This window comes from Lytechinus variegatus, chromosome 5, assembly GCF_018143015.1.
Source record: "Lytechinus variegatus isolate NC3 chromosome 5, Lvar_3.0, whole genome shotgun sequence".
Classification (NCBI taxonomy): domain Eukaryota; kingdom Metazoa; phylum Echinodermata; class Echinoidea; order Temnopleuroida; family Toxopneustidae; genus Lytechinus; species Lytechinus variegatus.
In genome coordinates, this window is record NC_054744.1 from 2,213,738 (window position 1) to 2,232,111 (window position 18,374).

Consider the following 18,374-nt stretch of genomic DNA (forward strand, 5'->3'; position numbering starts at 1 on the left):
GGACCCTCTTATTGGCAACACGACAAGGATTGTGATGTCACATGTGAACAACTTTCCCTTTGATGGACTATAAAATACCCTCAAAATGTATCTTTTTGCTTTTTCTTATTGCGATACAAATTCTTTATCCGTGGTGTATCCATTCAAAATTTGTATTACATGCCCTCCTCTAGAAAGAACTGACATGTGATCTACTGATAGATGTGATAAAAGAGGCAATTTAAGTGAAGTATATTACGAAAGTAATGGGGAGGGTTGTTCACAAGTGACATCACACATCTTTGTCGCATTGCCAATTTGAGGATCTCCATAGTTTTAGTGATCGCAATATTCAAATGCTCATAATTTTCTCATTATTTGTATGATTTTTCTCAAACTTTGGTTGATCTGTTTCTTTGATTTTTCTGTTTTCACACAAGCTATCTTGTTCCAAAGGTTTCACTTCCCTTTAAACATGAACTGGTCTTGGTCACCGTCGTCATATACGATTGCAAGGTGGAATCACCCGGTTCCATTCTTGTTTGACGACATCAACTGTTATTTTGGTATACAATGTAGAAAGTAAAATGTCGGCGGAACGTTCGTAACGGACCCTCGATAGTCCATCGTATTTTATCCGGTTCAGTGCGTAATTGTAAAGACACATTCTGTGTATGGAGAGATTGAGATGGGGAGAAGAGAGTAAGAGAGGGATAGCAGAGAACAAAGAGAATTGATATTACTATCATCATCATTGTTATCATTATTGTTATCATTGTAGTAACTATTATTATTATTATTCAATTCAATTTCAATTCAATTCTTTTATATCATTTCCATTCAGAACATAATACAAAGTAATATAAAGCAATACAAAATACAATTTTATAGAAGGGCATTCTTACTTCGTAAAACAGAAAAACAGTATAATATAGAGCATAAATGGAAATAATTATTATCATTGTTGTTACTTTTATAATTATCATCATCATTATTAGCGATATTATCATTATCACTGTCAAAATTATTTATTATCATTATGGCATGGAAAATTCAACTTATTCTGTTTTTCACCAAATGAGATTCTTCAACTCAGATTCAAGTTCAACGCAGTTTAGAGTAAAACGGGAGAAGTGAACTCAAGGTAGAGGGGACCTAATCATTGCAGATGGATTGACACCCATTTTCCTTTGTAGTTTATTATTCCATTACACTGGCGCACAAATGGGGGCTTGGGCATTGGGGTCATGCTCCCCCCCTCCCCATCCCACCCAATCATAATAAAAAGAAAGAAAGGGAAGGGAAAGAGTGGAATTTCCTATCATTTTCTAAATATTTTGTCAAGATTTTGCTCGATCGATTCATTCCCTCACATCTCTTTGAAATTATTTGCCCCATCTGCCTTACCACCCCCCCCCCCTTATATTTGGCCCATTTCGCCACAGTGAAGCTGTAAGCTTGAATAACCCCCTGATGAAGTCATGAGTTAACGGCTGTTGTTCATATCCTCGTATGAAATTGCAATTGTTTCATTTTCTGCTCCGAAAAAAACAAATTATTAAATTTGACTTTCTTACAATGTATACCTTCATCAATTCTCTGTGAGCGGAATATAATCGGTATATCCATGATCTATTATCTATCCCAAGCTCTCCAGTATTATTTTCTTTATAATGGGAGGATTTGGGTTCAAATTCTTCTAAACGCATCAAATTTGGTTCAAACGTAGACCATAGCATATATTTCGATTTTCGATGGGCGATGACGTGGGTAATATTTTCAATTAAAAGCTCTAAAACGATATAACTTGGGCACATGTGGGTTTACAAATACTTGAGATCCAGTTCTAATAATAAAAAAATAATTTTAATTCAAGAAAAGCGTCTCCCTGGTATGTAATGGTAAAAATCGCAATGGTTGCCATAAGACATTTTTGTTAGAGAAGAGTAATAGACATGATAGAGCTTGAGTAATTTAGGCGGGAAACATCATGAAGAAGTCAACCATTTTCCCTTTCCCCCTTTTTAAATTAGATCTTATAAAGTTACAATTTTAAAAGGTGTATTCTGCATGCCCTTTTAATAAAATCCAAAGTGATCTCCGAATGAACTTCAATTTCATTATGTTCTATCAATCGGGCCATAGTCAAGAAAACAAAATTACAAAAACGTTCAACATAGTTTAAAGCTTAAAGCTATAGAGAATGTGATTTTGGTATCAAATCAATGATAAAAGTTCAAAAGATTGCCCCTCTGTTTCTACAAGCATTAGTTTTTTTTTAATGGCCCACTACAATGGGTTACTTAGAAACACGTGATTCTTGTAATCCATGTTCGTCATGCTGTTAAAGAACAAGTCCATCACAACAACAAAAAATGTTTTGAATAAATTCAACAAGCATAGCACTGACAATTTCTTAAAAATCGGACGTAATATACATGATATAAAAAATTTGTAACATTTTTAAGTTTGTCTTCATTTCACAAAACATCCTGGTCGGTACGCAAATGAGGGGACTGATGACGTCACCTACTCACTATTTCTTTTGTATGGTATTAAATGAAATATTCAAATGTTATCTTCATTGTCCTGTGAAACGGTTTTCCCCTCACTGAACATGTGTTTTAACATTTATGGTTCATTCAAGTTGGTCCTATTATCAAATCTGTGAAAAAAATGAAATATTGTTCAATTCAAACGATAAAAAACAAAAGAAATAGTGAGTGAGGGACATCATCCACTCACTAATTTGCATATAACTGTCTTGTGAAAAATAAGTTAAACTTTAAAATGGTATAACTTTTTTTTATTTTACATCCGATTTTTATGACATTTTCAGTGTTATGCTTGCTGATTCAAATCAACATTTTTCTGGGGTCGACATTAAGTTTGATGAACACCAAGGATATTAAGATTGACCCCCCCCCCCCTCTGCATGATTGCAAATCGGCAATTTTTTAAGTTGCTTCCATATCATAAAGTAAAATTATGTATGTGACATGTAACTAAAGTCTAGGCCTATCGCCCTCACGAAAATATTGAGGCAAGCATGGTGATCCCCAGCCATAATTTTGACTACTTCAAAAATTCATAAAATGCAAATATATGTTGTAAAGACCATCGGAACGCACCAAAAACAATTTAAACCTTGCTTTATGAAAACTATTACACATACAAAATTTTTAAATTTTTGATGCACCTGCCCGAATTTCTTAACATTTTTACCCCCCCCCCTATCCGAATCATTGACGCCCCTGTCATGCATACCTTGAGACATAACAAGAGGTGGGTAACATCTATGGACAAAACACCCCATTTGTGGGCAAACCACTGTACCTAAGTATTCATTGGGATCTGATATGGATTGATATCTTGACAATCAATGCGTTTATACTATGGTTCTACCAAACAGAAATTCAGTCGGTATGAGCTTTATTTATTAAACCTCAGAACATTATGCAAATTAGAGCTGTACTCACCTATGCACACTCATTTCCTCTTTTGTTTTCTCGTCATGGTTTAAGTTACGGTAATAACCTAGACGAGCTTCGGTGACTTTAAACTTCTGACGTACTCTCCTGCCCAAATCGCTGTCCTCGCCGCCCCATCCCCAGTACATGTTAGAATAGCCGTTGACCGTAATGAACTGCTCCCCGGTCATCCCAACGATGCCTCCATAATCGACCGAGTAAGGGTTCCTAATACAATAAATAAAAATTTCAATGATAGGCAGATATTACAATGAAATTATGAGAGGCAGAAAACTGGGCAATACACGGAATATCATAGTGATTTGGTGTCTGGTCATGGAAAGTGTAGGCCCAATCACCGGTGTGTTGGCTCAGTTGGTAGAGCGTCCGTCTCACAACCGGGAGGTCGGGGGTTCAAACCCCGGCCGCGTCAGACCAAAAGACGTTAAAAGATGAGAGTTGCTGCTACGCTGTTTGGCGTTCAACGATTAAAGGGATAGAGCCTCGTCGATCTGGCGCTGCACAGCGGCTGCCGGGCCCACGATCAATTGGGCAAAGCAAATTTTCGGAGTATTTCATTTCATGTCTATTTCGAACAATAAATTATGGATTTATCATTTATTTATCAATAAGCCAAACAGTGTGCAGCGCTTATATACTTGAACTTGAGCTTAAACTTGATAAACATTGTTTTAATTGCTATGTTGCATGTTATACCATTATTATTAACGAGAAAGATGCGCAGGATTATAGTCAAGATAATTATAGCAAAAATCATTAGAATAGGGCTTACATAATTTTTATATTTTCTCAGCTGCACTTCGTATGACGCGGATTTCTGGTAAAAAAATCTGTTTCTGTTACTGCGCTTCGGAAAAATTATGCGAAGCGTTGAGGAATATCTACGCAAGCTTTAAAATACCATCGTATTGTACAGATACGTTATTCAATTCAATTTCAATTCAGTATTTATTTCCAAATTCATTAAAAAGAACAAAATGAGAACAAAAGTATATATAATCGCTAGAGGGTATTCATTTGTCTCGCAATCTACTATGGTCAACAAGGAAATTCGTGAGTATATATACACAAAGAAAAAATATAAATAACATGAAACAAAGCAAAGGTATCAACAAAAAATAACTGAAACAAATAGTGGTAATGATAAAATTATGGTTGGCACATGATTATAAAAATATAGATGAACAAAATAATGAATGGAAATCGGGCATGCACAAAAAAGCCATAAAAAGGCTTGTTAAAACGCACATACCCACGAAATATCAATCGTTAAAAATAAAATTCAGTATATGGTATGGATGCGGCAAGTACCAAAGAATGAATAGAGATAAGAATAGTCATTTCTTCAAAAGATGAATTAAACAAACTTTCAAACAAACTTCAATGTAAAACAAAACGGAACAAAAAATAAAAACAAAACAAAAAAAATATAAACAAACGGATAAACAATCAAATAAGCAAATAGTACAAAACCACGTTAAGAGAAATCAATAATTGCTTAGCAATTTCTTTTTATATTGTCTTTTAAAAATATTATTAAATTGTATATTATATTGTGTTCAGGTCTAAACTATTCCATAGTGTGGGGCCAGTATGTCGTATTGAATATTTAGATTTATCATTTGAAAAGGTCCATCTGTGGAATTTGTTAAATGCTCTAGTAAAGTAATTGTGAATGTTTGCATTAATTGAGTACATATTCATTAAATAAGGTGAAAGACTTTTTGTGTGGTATCGTTGCATAATTGAAGCAATTTGAATTTTGGTAATATCTGGAAGTTTAGCTGTACGTAATGATTTAAATAGCAAAGAAGTCGGAGCATTATAATCTGTCTTCTTACATATACGTATTGCTTTTTTTTTGTAGAATAATTAATTTTTGTATATGGCTAGAATAAGTATTACACCAAATTGAATTGCAATATGAAAGACGGGACAGAATATAAGCATTGTAAAGAGTAAATAATATATAACTAGGTACATTACATTTTAAACGATTTAAGATTCCAATAAAACGTGCTATTTGGGCAAGATTTCTATTCAAAATTTCAACTAAAGTAGTGATATTATCATGGGAGGCAAGAAGTGACGTATCATCGGCATACAATATAAAATGTGGTTCATGGCAAGAGTTAACAATGTCATTAATATATATTAAAAATAATAAAGGCCCAAGAATAGAACCTTGGGGCACACCTGTTTTTATTTCCATGAAAGACGAATGGGTATTATTATAGACAGTAAATTGTTTCCTATGTAATAAATATGACTTGAACCAATTAAAAGACACCCCTCTTATACCGTAATATTCCAACTTATTAAGTAAAATATCATGAGAAAGAGAATCAAAAGCCTTGGAAAGGTCCATAAAAATTCCTATAACTTCTTTACCGGCATTGAGCTCACTGATTTTTGTCTCACCTGCGAAGCAGAGTGAGACTATAGGCGCCGCTTTTTCGACGGCGACGGCGACGGCGGCGTCAACATCAAATCTTAACCTGAGGTTAAGTTTTTGAAATGACGTCATAACTTAGAAAGTATATGGACCTAGTTAATAAAACTTGGCCATAAGGTTAATCAAGTATTATTGAACATCCTATTAGAGTTTCATGTCACATGACCAAGGTCAAAGGTCATTTGGGGTCAATGAACTTAGACCATGTTGGAGGAATCAACATCGAAATCTTAACCTGAGGTTAAGTTTTTGAAATGTCATCATAACTTAGAAAATATATGGACCTAGTTCAAGAAACTTGGACATAAGGTTAATCAAGTATCACTGAACATCCTGCATGAGTTTCACGTCACATGACCAAGGTCAAAGGTCATTTAGGGTCAATGAACTTTGGCCGAATTGGGGATATCTGTTGAATTCCCGTCATAACTTTGAAAGTTTATGGATCTGATTCATGAAACTTGGACATAATAGTAACCAAGCATCACTGAACATTTTGTGCAAGTTTCAGGTCTAATGATTAAGGTCAAAGGTCATTTAGGGTCAATGAACTTTGGCCGAATCGGGGGTGTCTGTTGAATTACCATCATAACTTTGAAAGTTTATTGGTCTAGTTCATTAAACTTGGACATTAGAGTAATCAAGTATCACTGAACATCCTGTGCGCGTTTCAGGTCACATGACCAAGTTCAAAGGTCAATGAACTTTCTCCGAATTGGATGTATCTGTTGAATTACCATCATAACTTTGAAAGTTTATGGATCTCATTCATGAAACTTGTACATAAGAGTAATCAAGTATCACTGAACATCCTGTGCGAGTTTCAGGTCACATGATCAAGGTCAAAGGTCATGTAAGGTCAGTGAACTTTAGCCATGTTGGTTTTTTTTTGTTGAATAACCATCATATCTCTGTAAGTTTATTGGTCTAGTTCATAAAAAGTGGACATAAGAGTAACCATGTATCACTGAACATCTTGTGCGAGTTAGAGTAGTATTCAAAGTCAGCACTGCTGCTATATTGAACCGCGTGATGCAGGTGAGACGGCCAGAGGCATTCCACTTGTTCTATCATGAATTTCAATAACTGCCATTTCAGTGGAGTAATTTTGACGGAAGCCGTATTGACTATCATATAATACATTATGACGTAATAAAAAATTGTACAGTCTGTTAAAAACTAATTTCTCCAAGATTTTTTAGAAACATGGCAAAATTGATATTGGACGGTAGTTGACAAATAAATTAGGATTCTCCTTCTTAAAAACGGGAACAACTTTTGATATTTTCAGTTTTGAAGGCACAATTCCAGTTGCAAGGGAGGAATTAAAGATATGTAAAAGTGGGTCTATAATAAAAGGTAAAACATTTTTCACAACAGATGGATCAATGTCATCAAATCCGCTACTCTTATTAGGTTTAAGCGATTTACCGATATCTAATATTTCTTTTCTTGTAATCGGTTTAAAAAACATAGTATGAGAGAGTGGGTCATTCATATAAATATCAAACGAATTAGAATTATCTTCATTAGGATCATTGTTTATACTCGATCCGATATTGACAAAATATTCGTTAAAATTTTCTGCAATTTCACTACTATCACTAATGTTACAATCATTATGTAAAAAAGAAATTTGTTTATCAAAATTATTTTTCTGTTTTCCCAAAATGTTATTGATAAGTTTCCATGTTTTATTAGAATTTGTTTTCATGGATTCAAACTTGTCAAAATAGTATTTTCTTTTTAACCGGCGGAGATTCAGGGTAACAATATTACGAATCTTTTTATAGACCAATTTCACGGCCGGTTTATGTATTTGGCCCTCTATCGGCGACGCCATTGCTGCGGTGGGCAAGTGCGCTGACCGCGATTGGCTCTGTGTACAAATTCAATGAAAGATTACAGATAAGCTCTGATATTGTGTCATTAACTTCATCATAAATCAATAAAATAAAGCATGGACACCTGGGTAGACGATGTAAGACAATGGCCATATCTGACCGATGAAGGTATGATGAATTCTTGCACTTTGGCTACTTTTTCCCCTTAGTTTTGTCAGTAAAAGTGAGTTGATGACCAAGAATCGCTGTTGGTTTTCATCAGGGAGCTCACTTCTTGTTGCTAGTAAATTGTGTGAGAGTAGCGGGAGAGTGAACGAGACATAGAGTGAGAGAGAGAGAGGATGAGAGAGGGGGAGGGGGGAGAGAGTATGTGTGAGAGGAGGGGGATAGTGAGAGGGGAGAGGGGAATAGTGAGAAAGGGGGGTAGTGAGAGAGAGAGGGGGGGTTGGCTAGCGAGAGAGTGTGTGAGAAAGGGGGGAGAGGGGGATGTTGTAATCCCGGGGTTGTAATACAGAGAAGGGGATAGTGAGAGGGAGAGAGAGAGAGGGATAGTGTGAGATAGAGAGGGAGAGAGAGGGAGGGACTGATATTTCCATCTAAGCATGATCAAATAAATCCCCCCTCCTCCCCCCCCCCCCCCACAAAAAACCACCACCACCACATTTTATGCAGGCCTATAAGTATCCAAAAGGAGGGGGCAAGGCAAGAGAATAAAACAGAGAGGAAGGAGAAAGGAGGAAGGGGAAGAGAGAGCCACTGGCGACGCATTCCTTCATCACGGCCTGGAAACCTATGCAGGGAGTACGGCTTCACACACAAACAGGCTCCATGAGTCCAAGGCGAGTGAATTTCACATTCACTTTGCTTCCAATCCTGAAGCTTTCTCCAATTGTTGTGGCAATTGAACACAGCACAGCTGCGACCTGAACTTTTCCGATTAATGCTCATTGTGAATCTTACAAGAAATCTGCTCAATTGGTCCAAAATAAAAAAAAATCGAACGAATGTACCAAATACCCTATTGACTTGTGTACTATAAAAGTTGATTCGCCCACCGCAGCATGGCGACCAGTCTGCTGCCCTCTCACGTTGTGAAATTGGTCTATATCTATCGTGATTAACTTTGGTAGGAGAGTTAAGATACAATTTATAACATTTGTTTTTCTTTCTTATAAGCTTCATCACATCGAGGGTAATCCATTGCGCTCTATTCCGATGATGTTTACCAATATACTTTGTGCAGATTGGCAGATGTTTGTTATACAAGGTAATAAAGTTATCATAAAATTAGTCATACGCCCTCTCCGGGTGGCTTTGAACAAGGTATACATCTGACCAGTCCACGGTTGAAAGATCAGCACAAAAATTATTAATACTGTCAGGGGATATCTTCCCGTAGGTTTGTACTTTTCGTTGTTCATATGTTACAATATCTGACAAATGTGACAAATGGAAGATCGGAAAATGGTCGGAAATATCTGTTAAAAAGGCACCCGACAGAGGGGAACTACTAAAAACATTTGTGAATATATTGTCAATAATAGTAGATGATCTACTATTGGCTCGTGTAGGTCTATCTATAATGGGATAAAACCCCGATGAAATCACTTGGTTCAAAAAATGAAGAATAAGAGGGCTTCCAGATTTTTTTAACAAATCGATGTTAAAGTCGCCCATAAAGAAAACACGTTTGTTATTTATATAACTATGATTCATCAGTCTATCAAAATATAAAGTAAATGCAGAAATGCTCGATTTCGGTTGACGATAAATGATCCCAATCACAATATTCTTCTCTGATTTGCACACTATTTCAATACTTAAAACATCGACACCTTCACAGTGTTCCGAAAAATCACACAGTTTGTAATTCATATCCTCTCGAATAAATAGACCAACTCCACCACCGCGGCCATTTAATCGGTCGACATGTAGGAACTTATAACCTTCAATTGAAAAGGGGACATCAAAGTTTGAGTTGATCCACGTTTCCGTTATCCCAATCACTGAAAATCTAAATCTGATATTTGAGAGAAAACTGTGTAATTAAAATTTTGAAATAAACTTCTTGCATTGAAATGGATCGTGCTAAAGTTTTTTGTTACAGAGTTTTTGATAATTTCATTAAATTCAGAGGTCAAGTAATACTTCGCATTGGTGGAGTCGGTATATTCGTCCTGACCATTTTCCACAGATTATATTATCTGTGTCGACGGACTCTCTTGTTAAACGGAATAAGGATTCAAATTCCGAGTCATCAATTTCTGCAAATGGAAGAAGGTAAGTATCGTTTAAATTTGCAGATGAGTTGTTGATGGTTTCATCTTTATTCAAACTTGATTCTATTATTACATCATTCGACATCGTTAACAAGACGCACAGGACAACATAAAATCTACACACAACACAAACACGTGAGAAATAATTGACAAAAGGTAATATACTATTTAAATTAAGAGTCAGATAATAAACCGATTGATATAAACCAATCTAGATTGGAATGCAACAGCATTGATTTTTCTCTTAGGTTACAGATTCTCCAAGTCTTGTTTACAGTGGATGGTTTTACGAATTGACTTTCCATTCGTGGTAATTAACAGGACTACGATTCGTCCATCAGAGGTCCAAGCTCCATTGACCTTTGAATGTTTCTTCGCAGTCCACAGAAGTTCCTGGTTTGTAGGAGTTCATCTATCGGCATACCAGTACCTTTCAGTTTCCTCCTTGCACGCTGTTACGGACTCGGTATGAACAAAACTTGGCAATAATGGCACGCGGCTTCTTGTTCCTCTGATTGGTGCCCGCAGATCCAGAGTCTGAAGTTGCTTTATCACTCCTTGGAGCAACACGGTGCGATCTATCGAGATCATTTACGGTTAGATGGACACCAAGACGCTCAGCAGCTATTTGACAAATAACTTCATCCGTATTTTCCGATCCATTCTCGTTCACACCATAGAACTTCAGACAATTACGGCGAGAATATTGATCGGCCTCATTCATTGCCAGCTTCAAGTTATTGATAGAGGTTGCCTGTTCACTAACGACTTTTTTAAGCCGCTTAATCTCAACATCTTTGGCACAAAGCGACGACTCAAGCTCCACTGATTTTCCATCAATGTTTTCTACTTTTGCTTTCAAATCTGCATTAGATTTCTCAAGTTGGTCTAAGCGATGAATGAACCTCGATAAATGCTTATCGATTGCCTTTTCAATTGCGTTGAGAAAAGTATCAGATTTGAGGTAGTCTTCGACAGCCTCTAGGGCCGCTGCCTCTGCAGCAGCTTTGGCCTTAGCCGACATGTTGGATGGAAATTTGATGTAATAGATATGAAGAAAATGAAACAGGAAAACAGTCACTTCATACACTGCATATTTATATAGGCATAGGATCGATTGCGAATCCGCACGTAAGGGCGTGATAAATATGCATCATTGTATATATAGTCTTATAGACGAGTATGTTCGATATAGACCTTTATATGTTTCGAAAGTTATTGTTGAGAGATTTTCCCCGATAAAAGCACACAATAATCTTATAATACTGGTGCACTCCCAGAAAAATTGGTGCTACTTGATTAACACGTGGTGAAACTTGAATGCAGAGAGATAATTCTCAGTCAATTAGCAAATATAATCTGTTACCTGGTTTCACGTGCAATGATCAGAGACATCGCACTGTAACACAGCAAACGACAGTTTCTCGATGTAACACACATGGGACTAGCCAATATCCAGCAATGGCTTCATCTTACACGACCATATATATATCCAAATATTACAATTCAGTTTAGCTTTAAAAATCTCGCCAAGTTGTGTTGACTTTATTATGCTGAATTGGTTAGATAAATTATCTCGCTCTCTCTACAAGTCGATGGCGCTTTAAAGCTTCAGTAGATGCACTAGCGTACCTACGGGGGGGGGGGTAGTCTGCCCCACCCTGACGAGTCACAACCCATGCAAAGGACGTATCCCTGCCCCCTCTGACGAGCTTGAAGGTTTTGGGGTTTTTTTTGCTTGTCATTTTTTTTTTGTGGTACGAAATCCCATATTTGTGTTTGAAGACCTTTTTTTTGCTTGTCAAATTTTTGGGCTGACAAATTTGCCCCCCCATGGAAAATCCTAGGTACGCCATTGAGTAGATGTCCCCCCCCCCCCCCGACCCTTTTAGAGTTAATTTGACATGATTTTTGTTATAATCACCCAAATAAAAGACAAATGAGTCATATAGCCCCAGTGAACCATCGTCGTGAACGGACGTGTCTGATTTGAGCTCCGTGATCCAAGGACTTTGTGTGTTTGAACGGCCGATATCCTTACTTTCTCCTCATTGAGTTATATCTCCTCACTCTCATCATTTATTGGATATTATTCTACATTCCATCTTTATCATCGTTGATGATAATTTTCTCCTTTTGGACTATTTGTAAATTGTACTGAGAGTACATAGCCATGACAAGGAATAAACGGAACGCCGCTGGCTTGCTAAGGATATAAGGGAGGAAGTTCAGAGAGTACTTGAGGCCAACAGTGAACTCCTCGACCCCCTTGTAAGTAAGATCAAGGCTACTATTATTGATGAATTGACTACATTGATTACCCAAAAGGTTGGTGACAACCTTAGGGAAAATTTGAATTTTGAAATGGCGTCGAGGGATGAAAAGATAAACAGTCTAAAAAAGGAGATAGAAATGATCAAGGAGCAACAGGATGAAGCCGAGCAGTACTCGAGAAGGAACTGTCTTGTGTTTCATGGTTTGAAGGAGAGTGAGGATGAAAACACAAATGAGATTGTGAAAAAAGTATGCGAGGAGAAACTGAAAATAAACATTCAAGATGGCGACTTTGATAGGTCCCACCGATTGGGCGCCAAAAGGGAGAGGTCACGTGGGATCATCGCGTGCTTCACTAGCTACGACGTTCGTAACCGAATCTACCAAGCTAGGAGGATCTTGAGAGGTCTCGACGGAGACCCCATCTTCATACAGGAGAGCCTGACTAAGTCGAGATCTACTCTGTTTTGGGAAATCAAGTCCAAATACAAAAATAAATATAAAAGTATATGGACTCAAGATGGCCGCATTCGCGTTATAACAAACGATGATTGTCATCGACACACACTGACAAAGGAAGCCCACATTCGAAAATTATAATCTACTGCAGCATCTACAATAGTGGAAGCATCAGCAATTATATAGTACCTCTTCAGGGATTAGGATCCAATGAACTATATATTGTTCTTTATAGGTTATCGCGGTCAAACTACATTATTTTATAGAAGTCCCGGCCTGATCTCGGAATTACCTTGTTTTTTATTGAACTTTTCTTTTTAAATATCAAGCTTGTCCGACGTACAATGCAGCGTTTTCCTTCACACCCAGGATTAGGTGATTGCACGTAAACAATGACTGATTTCAGCTACTAATCTGATCTTGTCTACAGAACACTGACTGTAACGTATTTAGTATACCTTTGGAGTTTGCCTAATGAAGTGATGAAGTGGCGTTGTTCTCTGAACTGTTGAGGACCATTTTGTAATATTCTAAACGTAGCCGTTTTTTACCACACAGACCTTTGGGTCACTATTTCGGTTAATTCTTTGGTACTTTGGAACATATTTTTTTTATGTATATTGCAATTATTTATTTATTCATTTACTTTTTCTAATACCATAGTTGTATCATATTTTTTTTGTTGCTGTTATTGCATATACTTGTTGGGGTAATGGTACAATTTCCTTGTGTTCTTTGTAACAGAAACGTAAATTCAAATCATAAAACACTTAAATGCACTACGTGTTGTAAATGGGTACATATATCTTGCGCACGGATTCCAGTGAAGGTGTATAATGATACTTCAATGGTCTTTTTCAACTGGGAGTGTACAAAATGTATTTTTAATCATCTTCCATGTTTTATACAGTGCGTATCAAAAAAAAGTTTACACTTTGAAAAAATCCTGCAAAATTATACATTTGTAATATCCTGAAGATTGTTCCACATTTTAACATTGGTACAGGTCCAATAAAGCAAATGACGATGTAACTGTCGAAAAATATTTCCGCTTGAGTGAGCACCACTTACTTTTGAAAAGTTAGTGAAAAATGATTTGCGCAGAAATTTGAAATAGTTATGCGAATGAAAGTAGACCTTAATCATGAAGAACACATGGAATTTAGCTAGTAAAATTGATTTGAAGATATCTTCTACATTGTTTGACTTGTTTCCTTGCCCAAAACACTTCGAAGAGTGCATTTTGCCCCACCCCACTCCCCCACACACCGAGGCCATCGTGACGATATTTGCTTTACACTGAGCTGTGATTTACATGGAATGGCTTAAGCTTGATTTTCATTTTGTTAATCATTGCTAAGCTTGGGAAAAGTGTGGAGAAACAAGTATCAAATGGAAAATGAAATTTAAACTAACTTTCAATGATAAAAACTTAGTGAAAAAATGCTGGAGATGTCTGATATAAACTTTTGTTCAGATTCAGTTATGTCCTCAGATCCAGCTGGCACAAATAGGGTAAAGGTTGTGCTTATTGAGTGTTGATATTTCAATTTGGGTGGCAAAATTGTCACAAAATGCTTGAATGTATCCGTTTTACTCCAATTGACTAAAAGTGCAAGGGAAATGTATGATAAATCTTTCGTACTGTCAGTTTGATTTCGTCCTTTCGACTTGACACAGCATGAAAACGAGCATTTTTGCGCAATCAGATTTCTGCGAGCTTTACAGAAATGGACAGTGCTCACTCAAGTATAACATTCTGACAAAACTTTTACTTTCGTTGGATAGATGAGACCCAAACCCAAGATTATATGTGAAAAAATTACCCACGTGTTGTGTATTTTTTAATTCCCAGGACTTTTCCAAAGTGTAAACTTTTTTTTGATACGCACTGTAGAAGAAAGCGTTGAAGTATATGCTGAAACTGATAATATTACACATCTTCGTAAAATGAAAGACAACATTTGTTTGAAATATGATCAGCTGTCTGATAAAGGAATTAAGTTTGTTCATTTGAATGTAGCCAGCCTTCTGAAAAATTACGATGAAATTAAACATATTTTTAATGTAAATGACATACACGCTTTTGCTTTAAACGAAACTAGATTGGATTGCTCCATTTTAGATAGTGAAGTTGAAATACCTCATTACTCTATCATTCGTGCGGACCGTGATAGGAATGGAGGCGGGGTGGCAGTTTATATGCACGAATCTTTGCATGTTGAGTTGATTAACCATAATTCTCTTTCTGGGTTAGAGGCAATATGTTTACGGATCCACTTAAGAAACACTAAACCGTTATTATTCTTTAATTGGTACAGGCCACCTAATAGTAGAATTGAGGTATTTCATCAATATGAACAATTTTTAGAATTTGCTTGTAGTTTTGATTGTGACATTATTGTCATGGGTGATATTAACTGTGATATTACGAAAAAAACCATTTTATGGAAACACCAAGATCTTTGACCAAATTAATACTGTATATTCGCTAAAATTTATAAATGACTCTTCATGTACCAGAGTGAGAGATTCATCTTCTACGCTTGTTGACCACATGTTAACTAATAACATGGATAAAGTGAAAGCTCATGGTGTGTTATGTAATGGGATGAGTGATCATTACATTAGTTATTTTATATGGAAATCCAAACAAAAGTTCTCGTCTTGTGAAACTTATATAAGGTATAGAAAATCCAAAAATGTTGATTTAGAGTCTTTTAGAAATGACCTTCGTAATAAAAATTGGAGGATAATAAAAGATTTTGATGATATCAATGACGCTGTCAATAAGTGGGAAATAATGCTATTAGAAGTTGTTAATAAACATATGCCCTTAAAATCTAAGCGCATTCGTAAAAAATCTTCTCCTTGGATGAATAATGAGATCTTGTCTTCAATGAAAGAAAGAGATAAAGCTCAAAGAAAGGCCAAATCTAAAAACGATGATTTATGGAAATTGTATAAAACTCTGAAAAATAAGGTCACTTTTGTCATCCGGAAATCTAAACGTACATATTATTGTGACAAATTATCAAATTTGACGAATAGAAATGACTCTTGGAAAATGTTAAGATCTGTTATGGGCAAAAACAACTCATGTAATAGCACTTTTCCAAAAGTAATGTCAGAGGAAGTGGCTAATGGTTTTAACAATCACTTTGCAAATGTGGCGTTAGAAATTGCTGGTGAGTCAACTGTACACCACGATCATGTAGCGTCCACTCTCCATGAAAATTTTCGATTATCATCTGTCTCTGAAAGCGATGTCTTGAAAGAGGTTCATAATTTGAAGAATACAAAGTCTGTTGGTCTAGATGGTATTTCAGTATATATAATCAAAGAATCAATCTCAGTTTTAGTTGAACCTGTTACTTTCTTGATAAATAAATTTTTATATGATGGTGTTGTACCTGAGAAATGGAAAGTAGCCAAAATTGTTCCTATTCACAAGAAGGTGATAAGTTTGAATTTAACAACTATAGACCGATATCGATTCTACCCTTTGTGTCTAAATTAATGGAAAAAATTGTGCAGAAGCAATTGCTTCGTTATATTCAAAGTCATTCTTTACTTTCTGCCTTTCAATCTGGATTCCGTCCGAAACACTCAACCATTACTGCTTTCGCTAAGGTAACGGATGACTAGTTTCATTGTATGGACAATGGACAGTATACAGGGGCTATTTTTATAGACCTTCAAAAGGCTTTTGACCTGGTCGATCATGCAATTCTCTTATCCAAACTTAAAAATATTGGTATATCTGGAAATGAATTGCATTGGTTCAAAAGTTATTTGACTAATAGAAGAATTCCTACATCCATTAATGGAATTTTATCAGAAGAAAAGGTCATTTTTAAGGGAGTACCCCAGGGATCTCTCCTTGGACCCTTACTATTTATCGATGATATAATTTCTGTATTTAAAGAGTCCACTGTACACCTATATGCTGACGACACATATATATATATTTCTCACATAAAGATGTTAGAGTTATTGAACGCGTCCTTAATAAGGAACTTGAAAGTTTATCTGCATGGATGAAGATGAATAATTTTAAAATAAACTATGATAAAACCGTAAGCATATTGATTGGAACGCCTAAAATGCTTAAAAGGTCACAACATTTACAACTAAAAATTGACTGTCATTTACTGACTCAAGTGAAAAAATTTAAGTATCTAGGTGTCTTTGTGGATGAAAACATGAAGTGGGACGATCACGTAAATTATTTATGTAAAAAAACTGGGGAGAATGATTAGTTATATTGCACGGCTAAAGCATTTTGTAAATTTGTCAGAATTAAAGTTAATATATAACTCAATAATTTTACCTCATTTTGATTATGGTGACATTATCTATCAATCTGCTACCAAATCTCTTCTTGACCAACTTCAAAAAAATCAAAATAGAGCTGGAAGAATAATTTTGAAAATTGACCCCTATTCACACACTTCAACCTCTCAAATTCATTCTATTCTGGGTTGGGACACTATTCAAAAGAGACAGTATACTCACTTGATATTATTCATGTATAAGATTAGTAACAACATGTCCACTGAATATATGAAAAGTATGTTTCGTACAAAAGCTACTCCTTACCCTCTTAGAAATGAAAATAACATATGTTTACCCAGACCTAGAACCAATAGTTGTAAAAGATCTTTCTCTTACCGAGATGCCTCTGAATTCAACAGAATCCCTTTGTACGTGCGTAATGTCACCACTTTTAATTCTTTTAAAAATACATTTTTGAAATATATCTGTGCTAAATGAAACTAAATCACTGATTTGTACCGGGGGAGGGGGGGGGTAAGTGTAGGTTATATGTTTTATTTTTTCTTTTTTTTTAATGAGTTCACTTTTATGTCTGAAGGTCAACTTCCTTTTCATTATGGTAATCATAAATATTGCAAGTAAACTGGCTCCATGGAAGACCAGCAGCAATGCATTATTGCAGCTGAAAATGGATTACCAGCCGTATAATTAACTTTATTGCCTTACCTTTTTATTCTTGTATTTTAACATTGACCTCTGAGTCATCATCTCATGTTATATGTATATGTACTTTGTATTTGTTATTTTATATACGGAAATAAAACAAACAAAAACAAACAAACAGTGTGGATAACAACAAGATATGGCAAGAAAAGGGACAACGCGAACAAAATTATACAAGTAAAAGACATAACAGAACGCTACAAGAACAAGGCAAAACAAAATGATTCCAGAATAGGACATAATAAAACTTACGTGTAGTTGAATATTTCCAGCCTGTTGGCAAAATGTACTGGGAAGCTATCGCAACCGTAGTAGTTTGTAGAATTGAGGGGAACAAAATCCACGTCATGGAACACGAAGCAGTCCCACTTTGTTCCACTCAAGCATGCCATCTGAAAACCAATGTTTCTCATCATGCCCCTATTCATTATTTCAGAGAAACTCTAAATAATGATAAAACACATCATAGAATTGTGATCAAAGAAAGGAAACGATGAGGTTGTGAACTCTAATTCAATAGAAAGTCAAAACCAGTCTTTGCAATAATATGACATTGAGGGGATTTTTCGACACTTTTTCAGATCAAGATCAG

General features: G+C 35.9%; 1 protein-coding gene across 2 annotated transcripts in view; it reads right to left on the minus strand.

Annotated features, from left to right (window-relative positions):
* Positions 1-373: 373 nt before the first annotated feature.
* LOC121415050 (beta-1,4-galactosyltransferase 6-like) overlaps positions 374-18,374 on the minus strand; it is a 47,343-nt gene continuing 29,342 nt past the window's right edge. For both annotated transcript variants that reach the window (XM_041608125.1, XM_041608124.1), the window contains 3 exons: positions 18,035-18,225; positions 3,459-3,677; positions 374-647 (listed from right to left, as the gene is read on the minus strand). In XM_041608125.1, the coding sequence (XP_041464059.1) occupies positions 479-647; positions 3,459-3,677; positions 18,035-18,225 (579 nt within the window). In that variant the 3' untranslated portion in view covers positions 374-478. The remainder of the gene's footprint in view (positions 648-3,458; positions 3,678-18,034; positions 18,226-18,374) is intronic.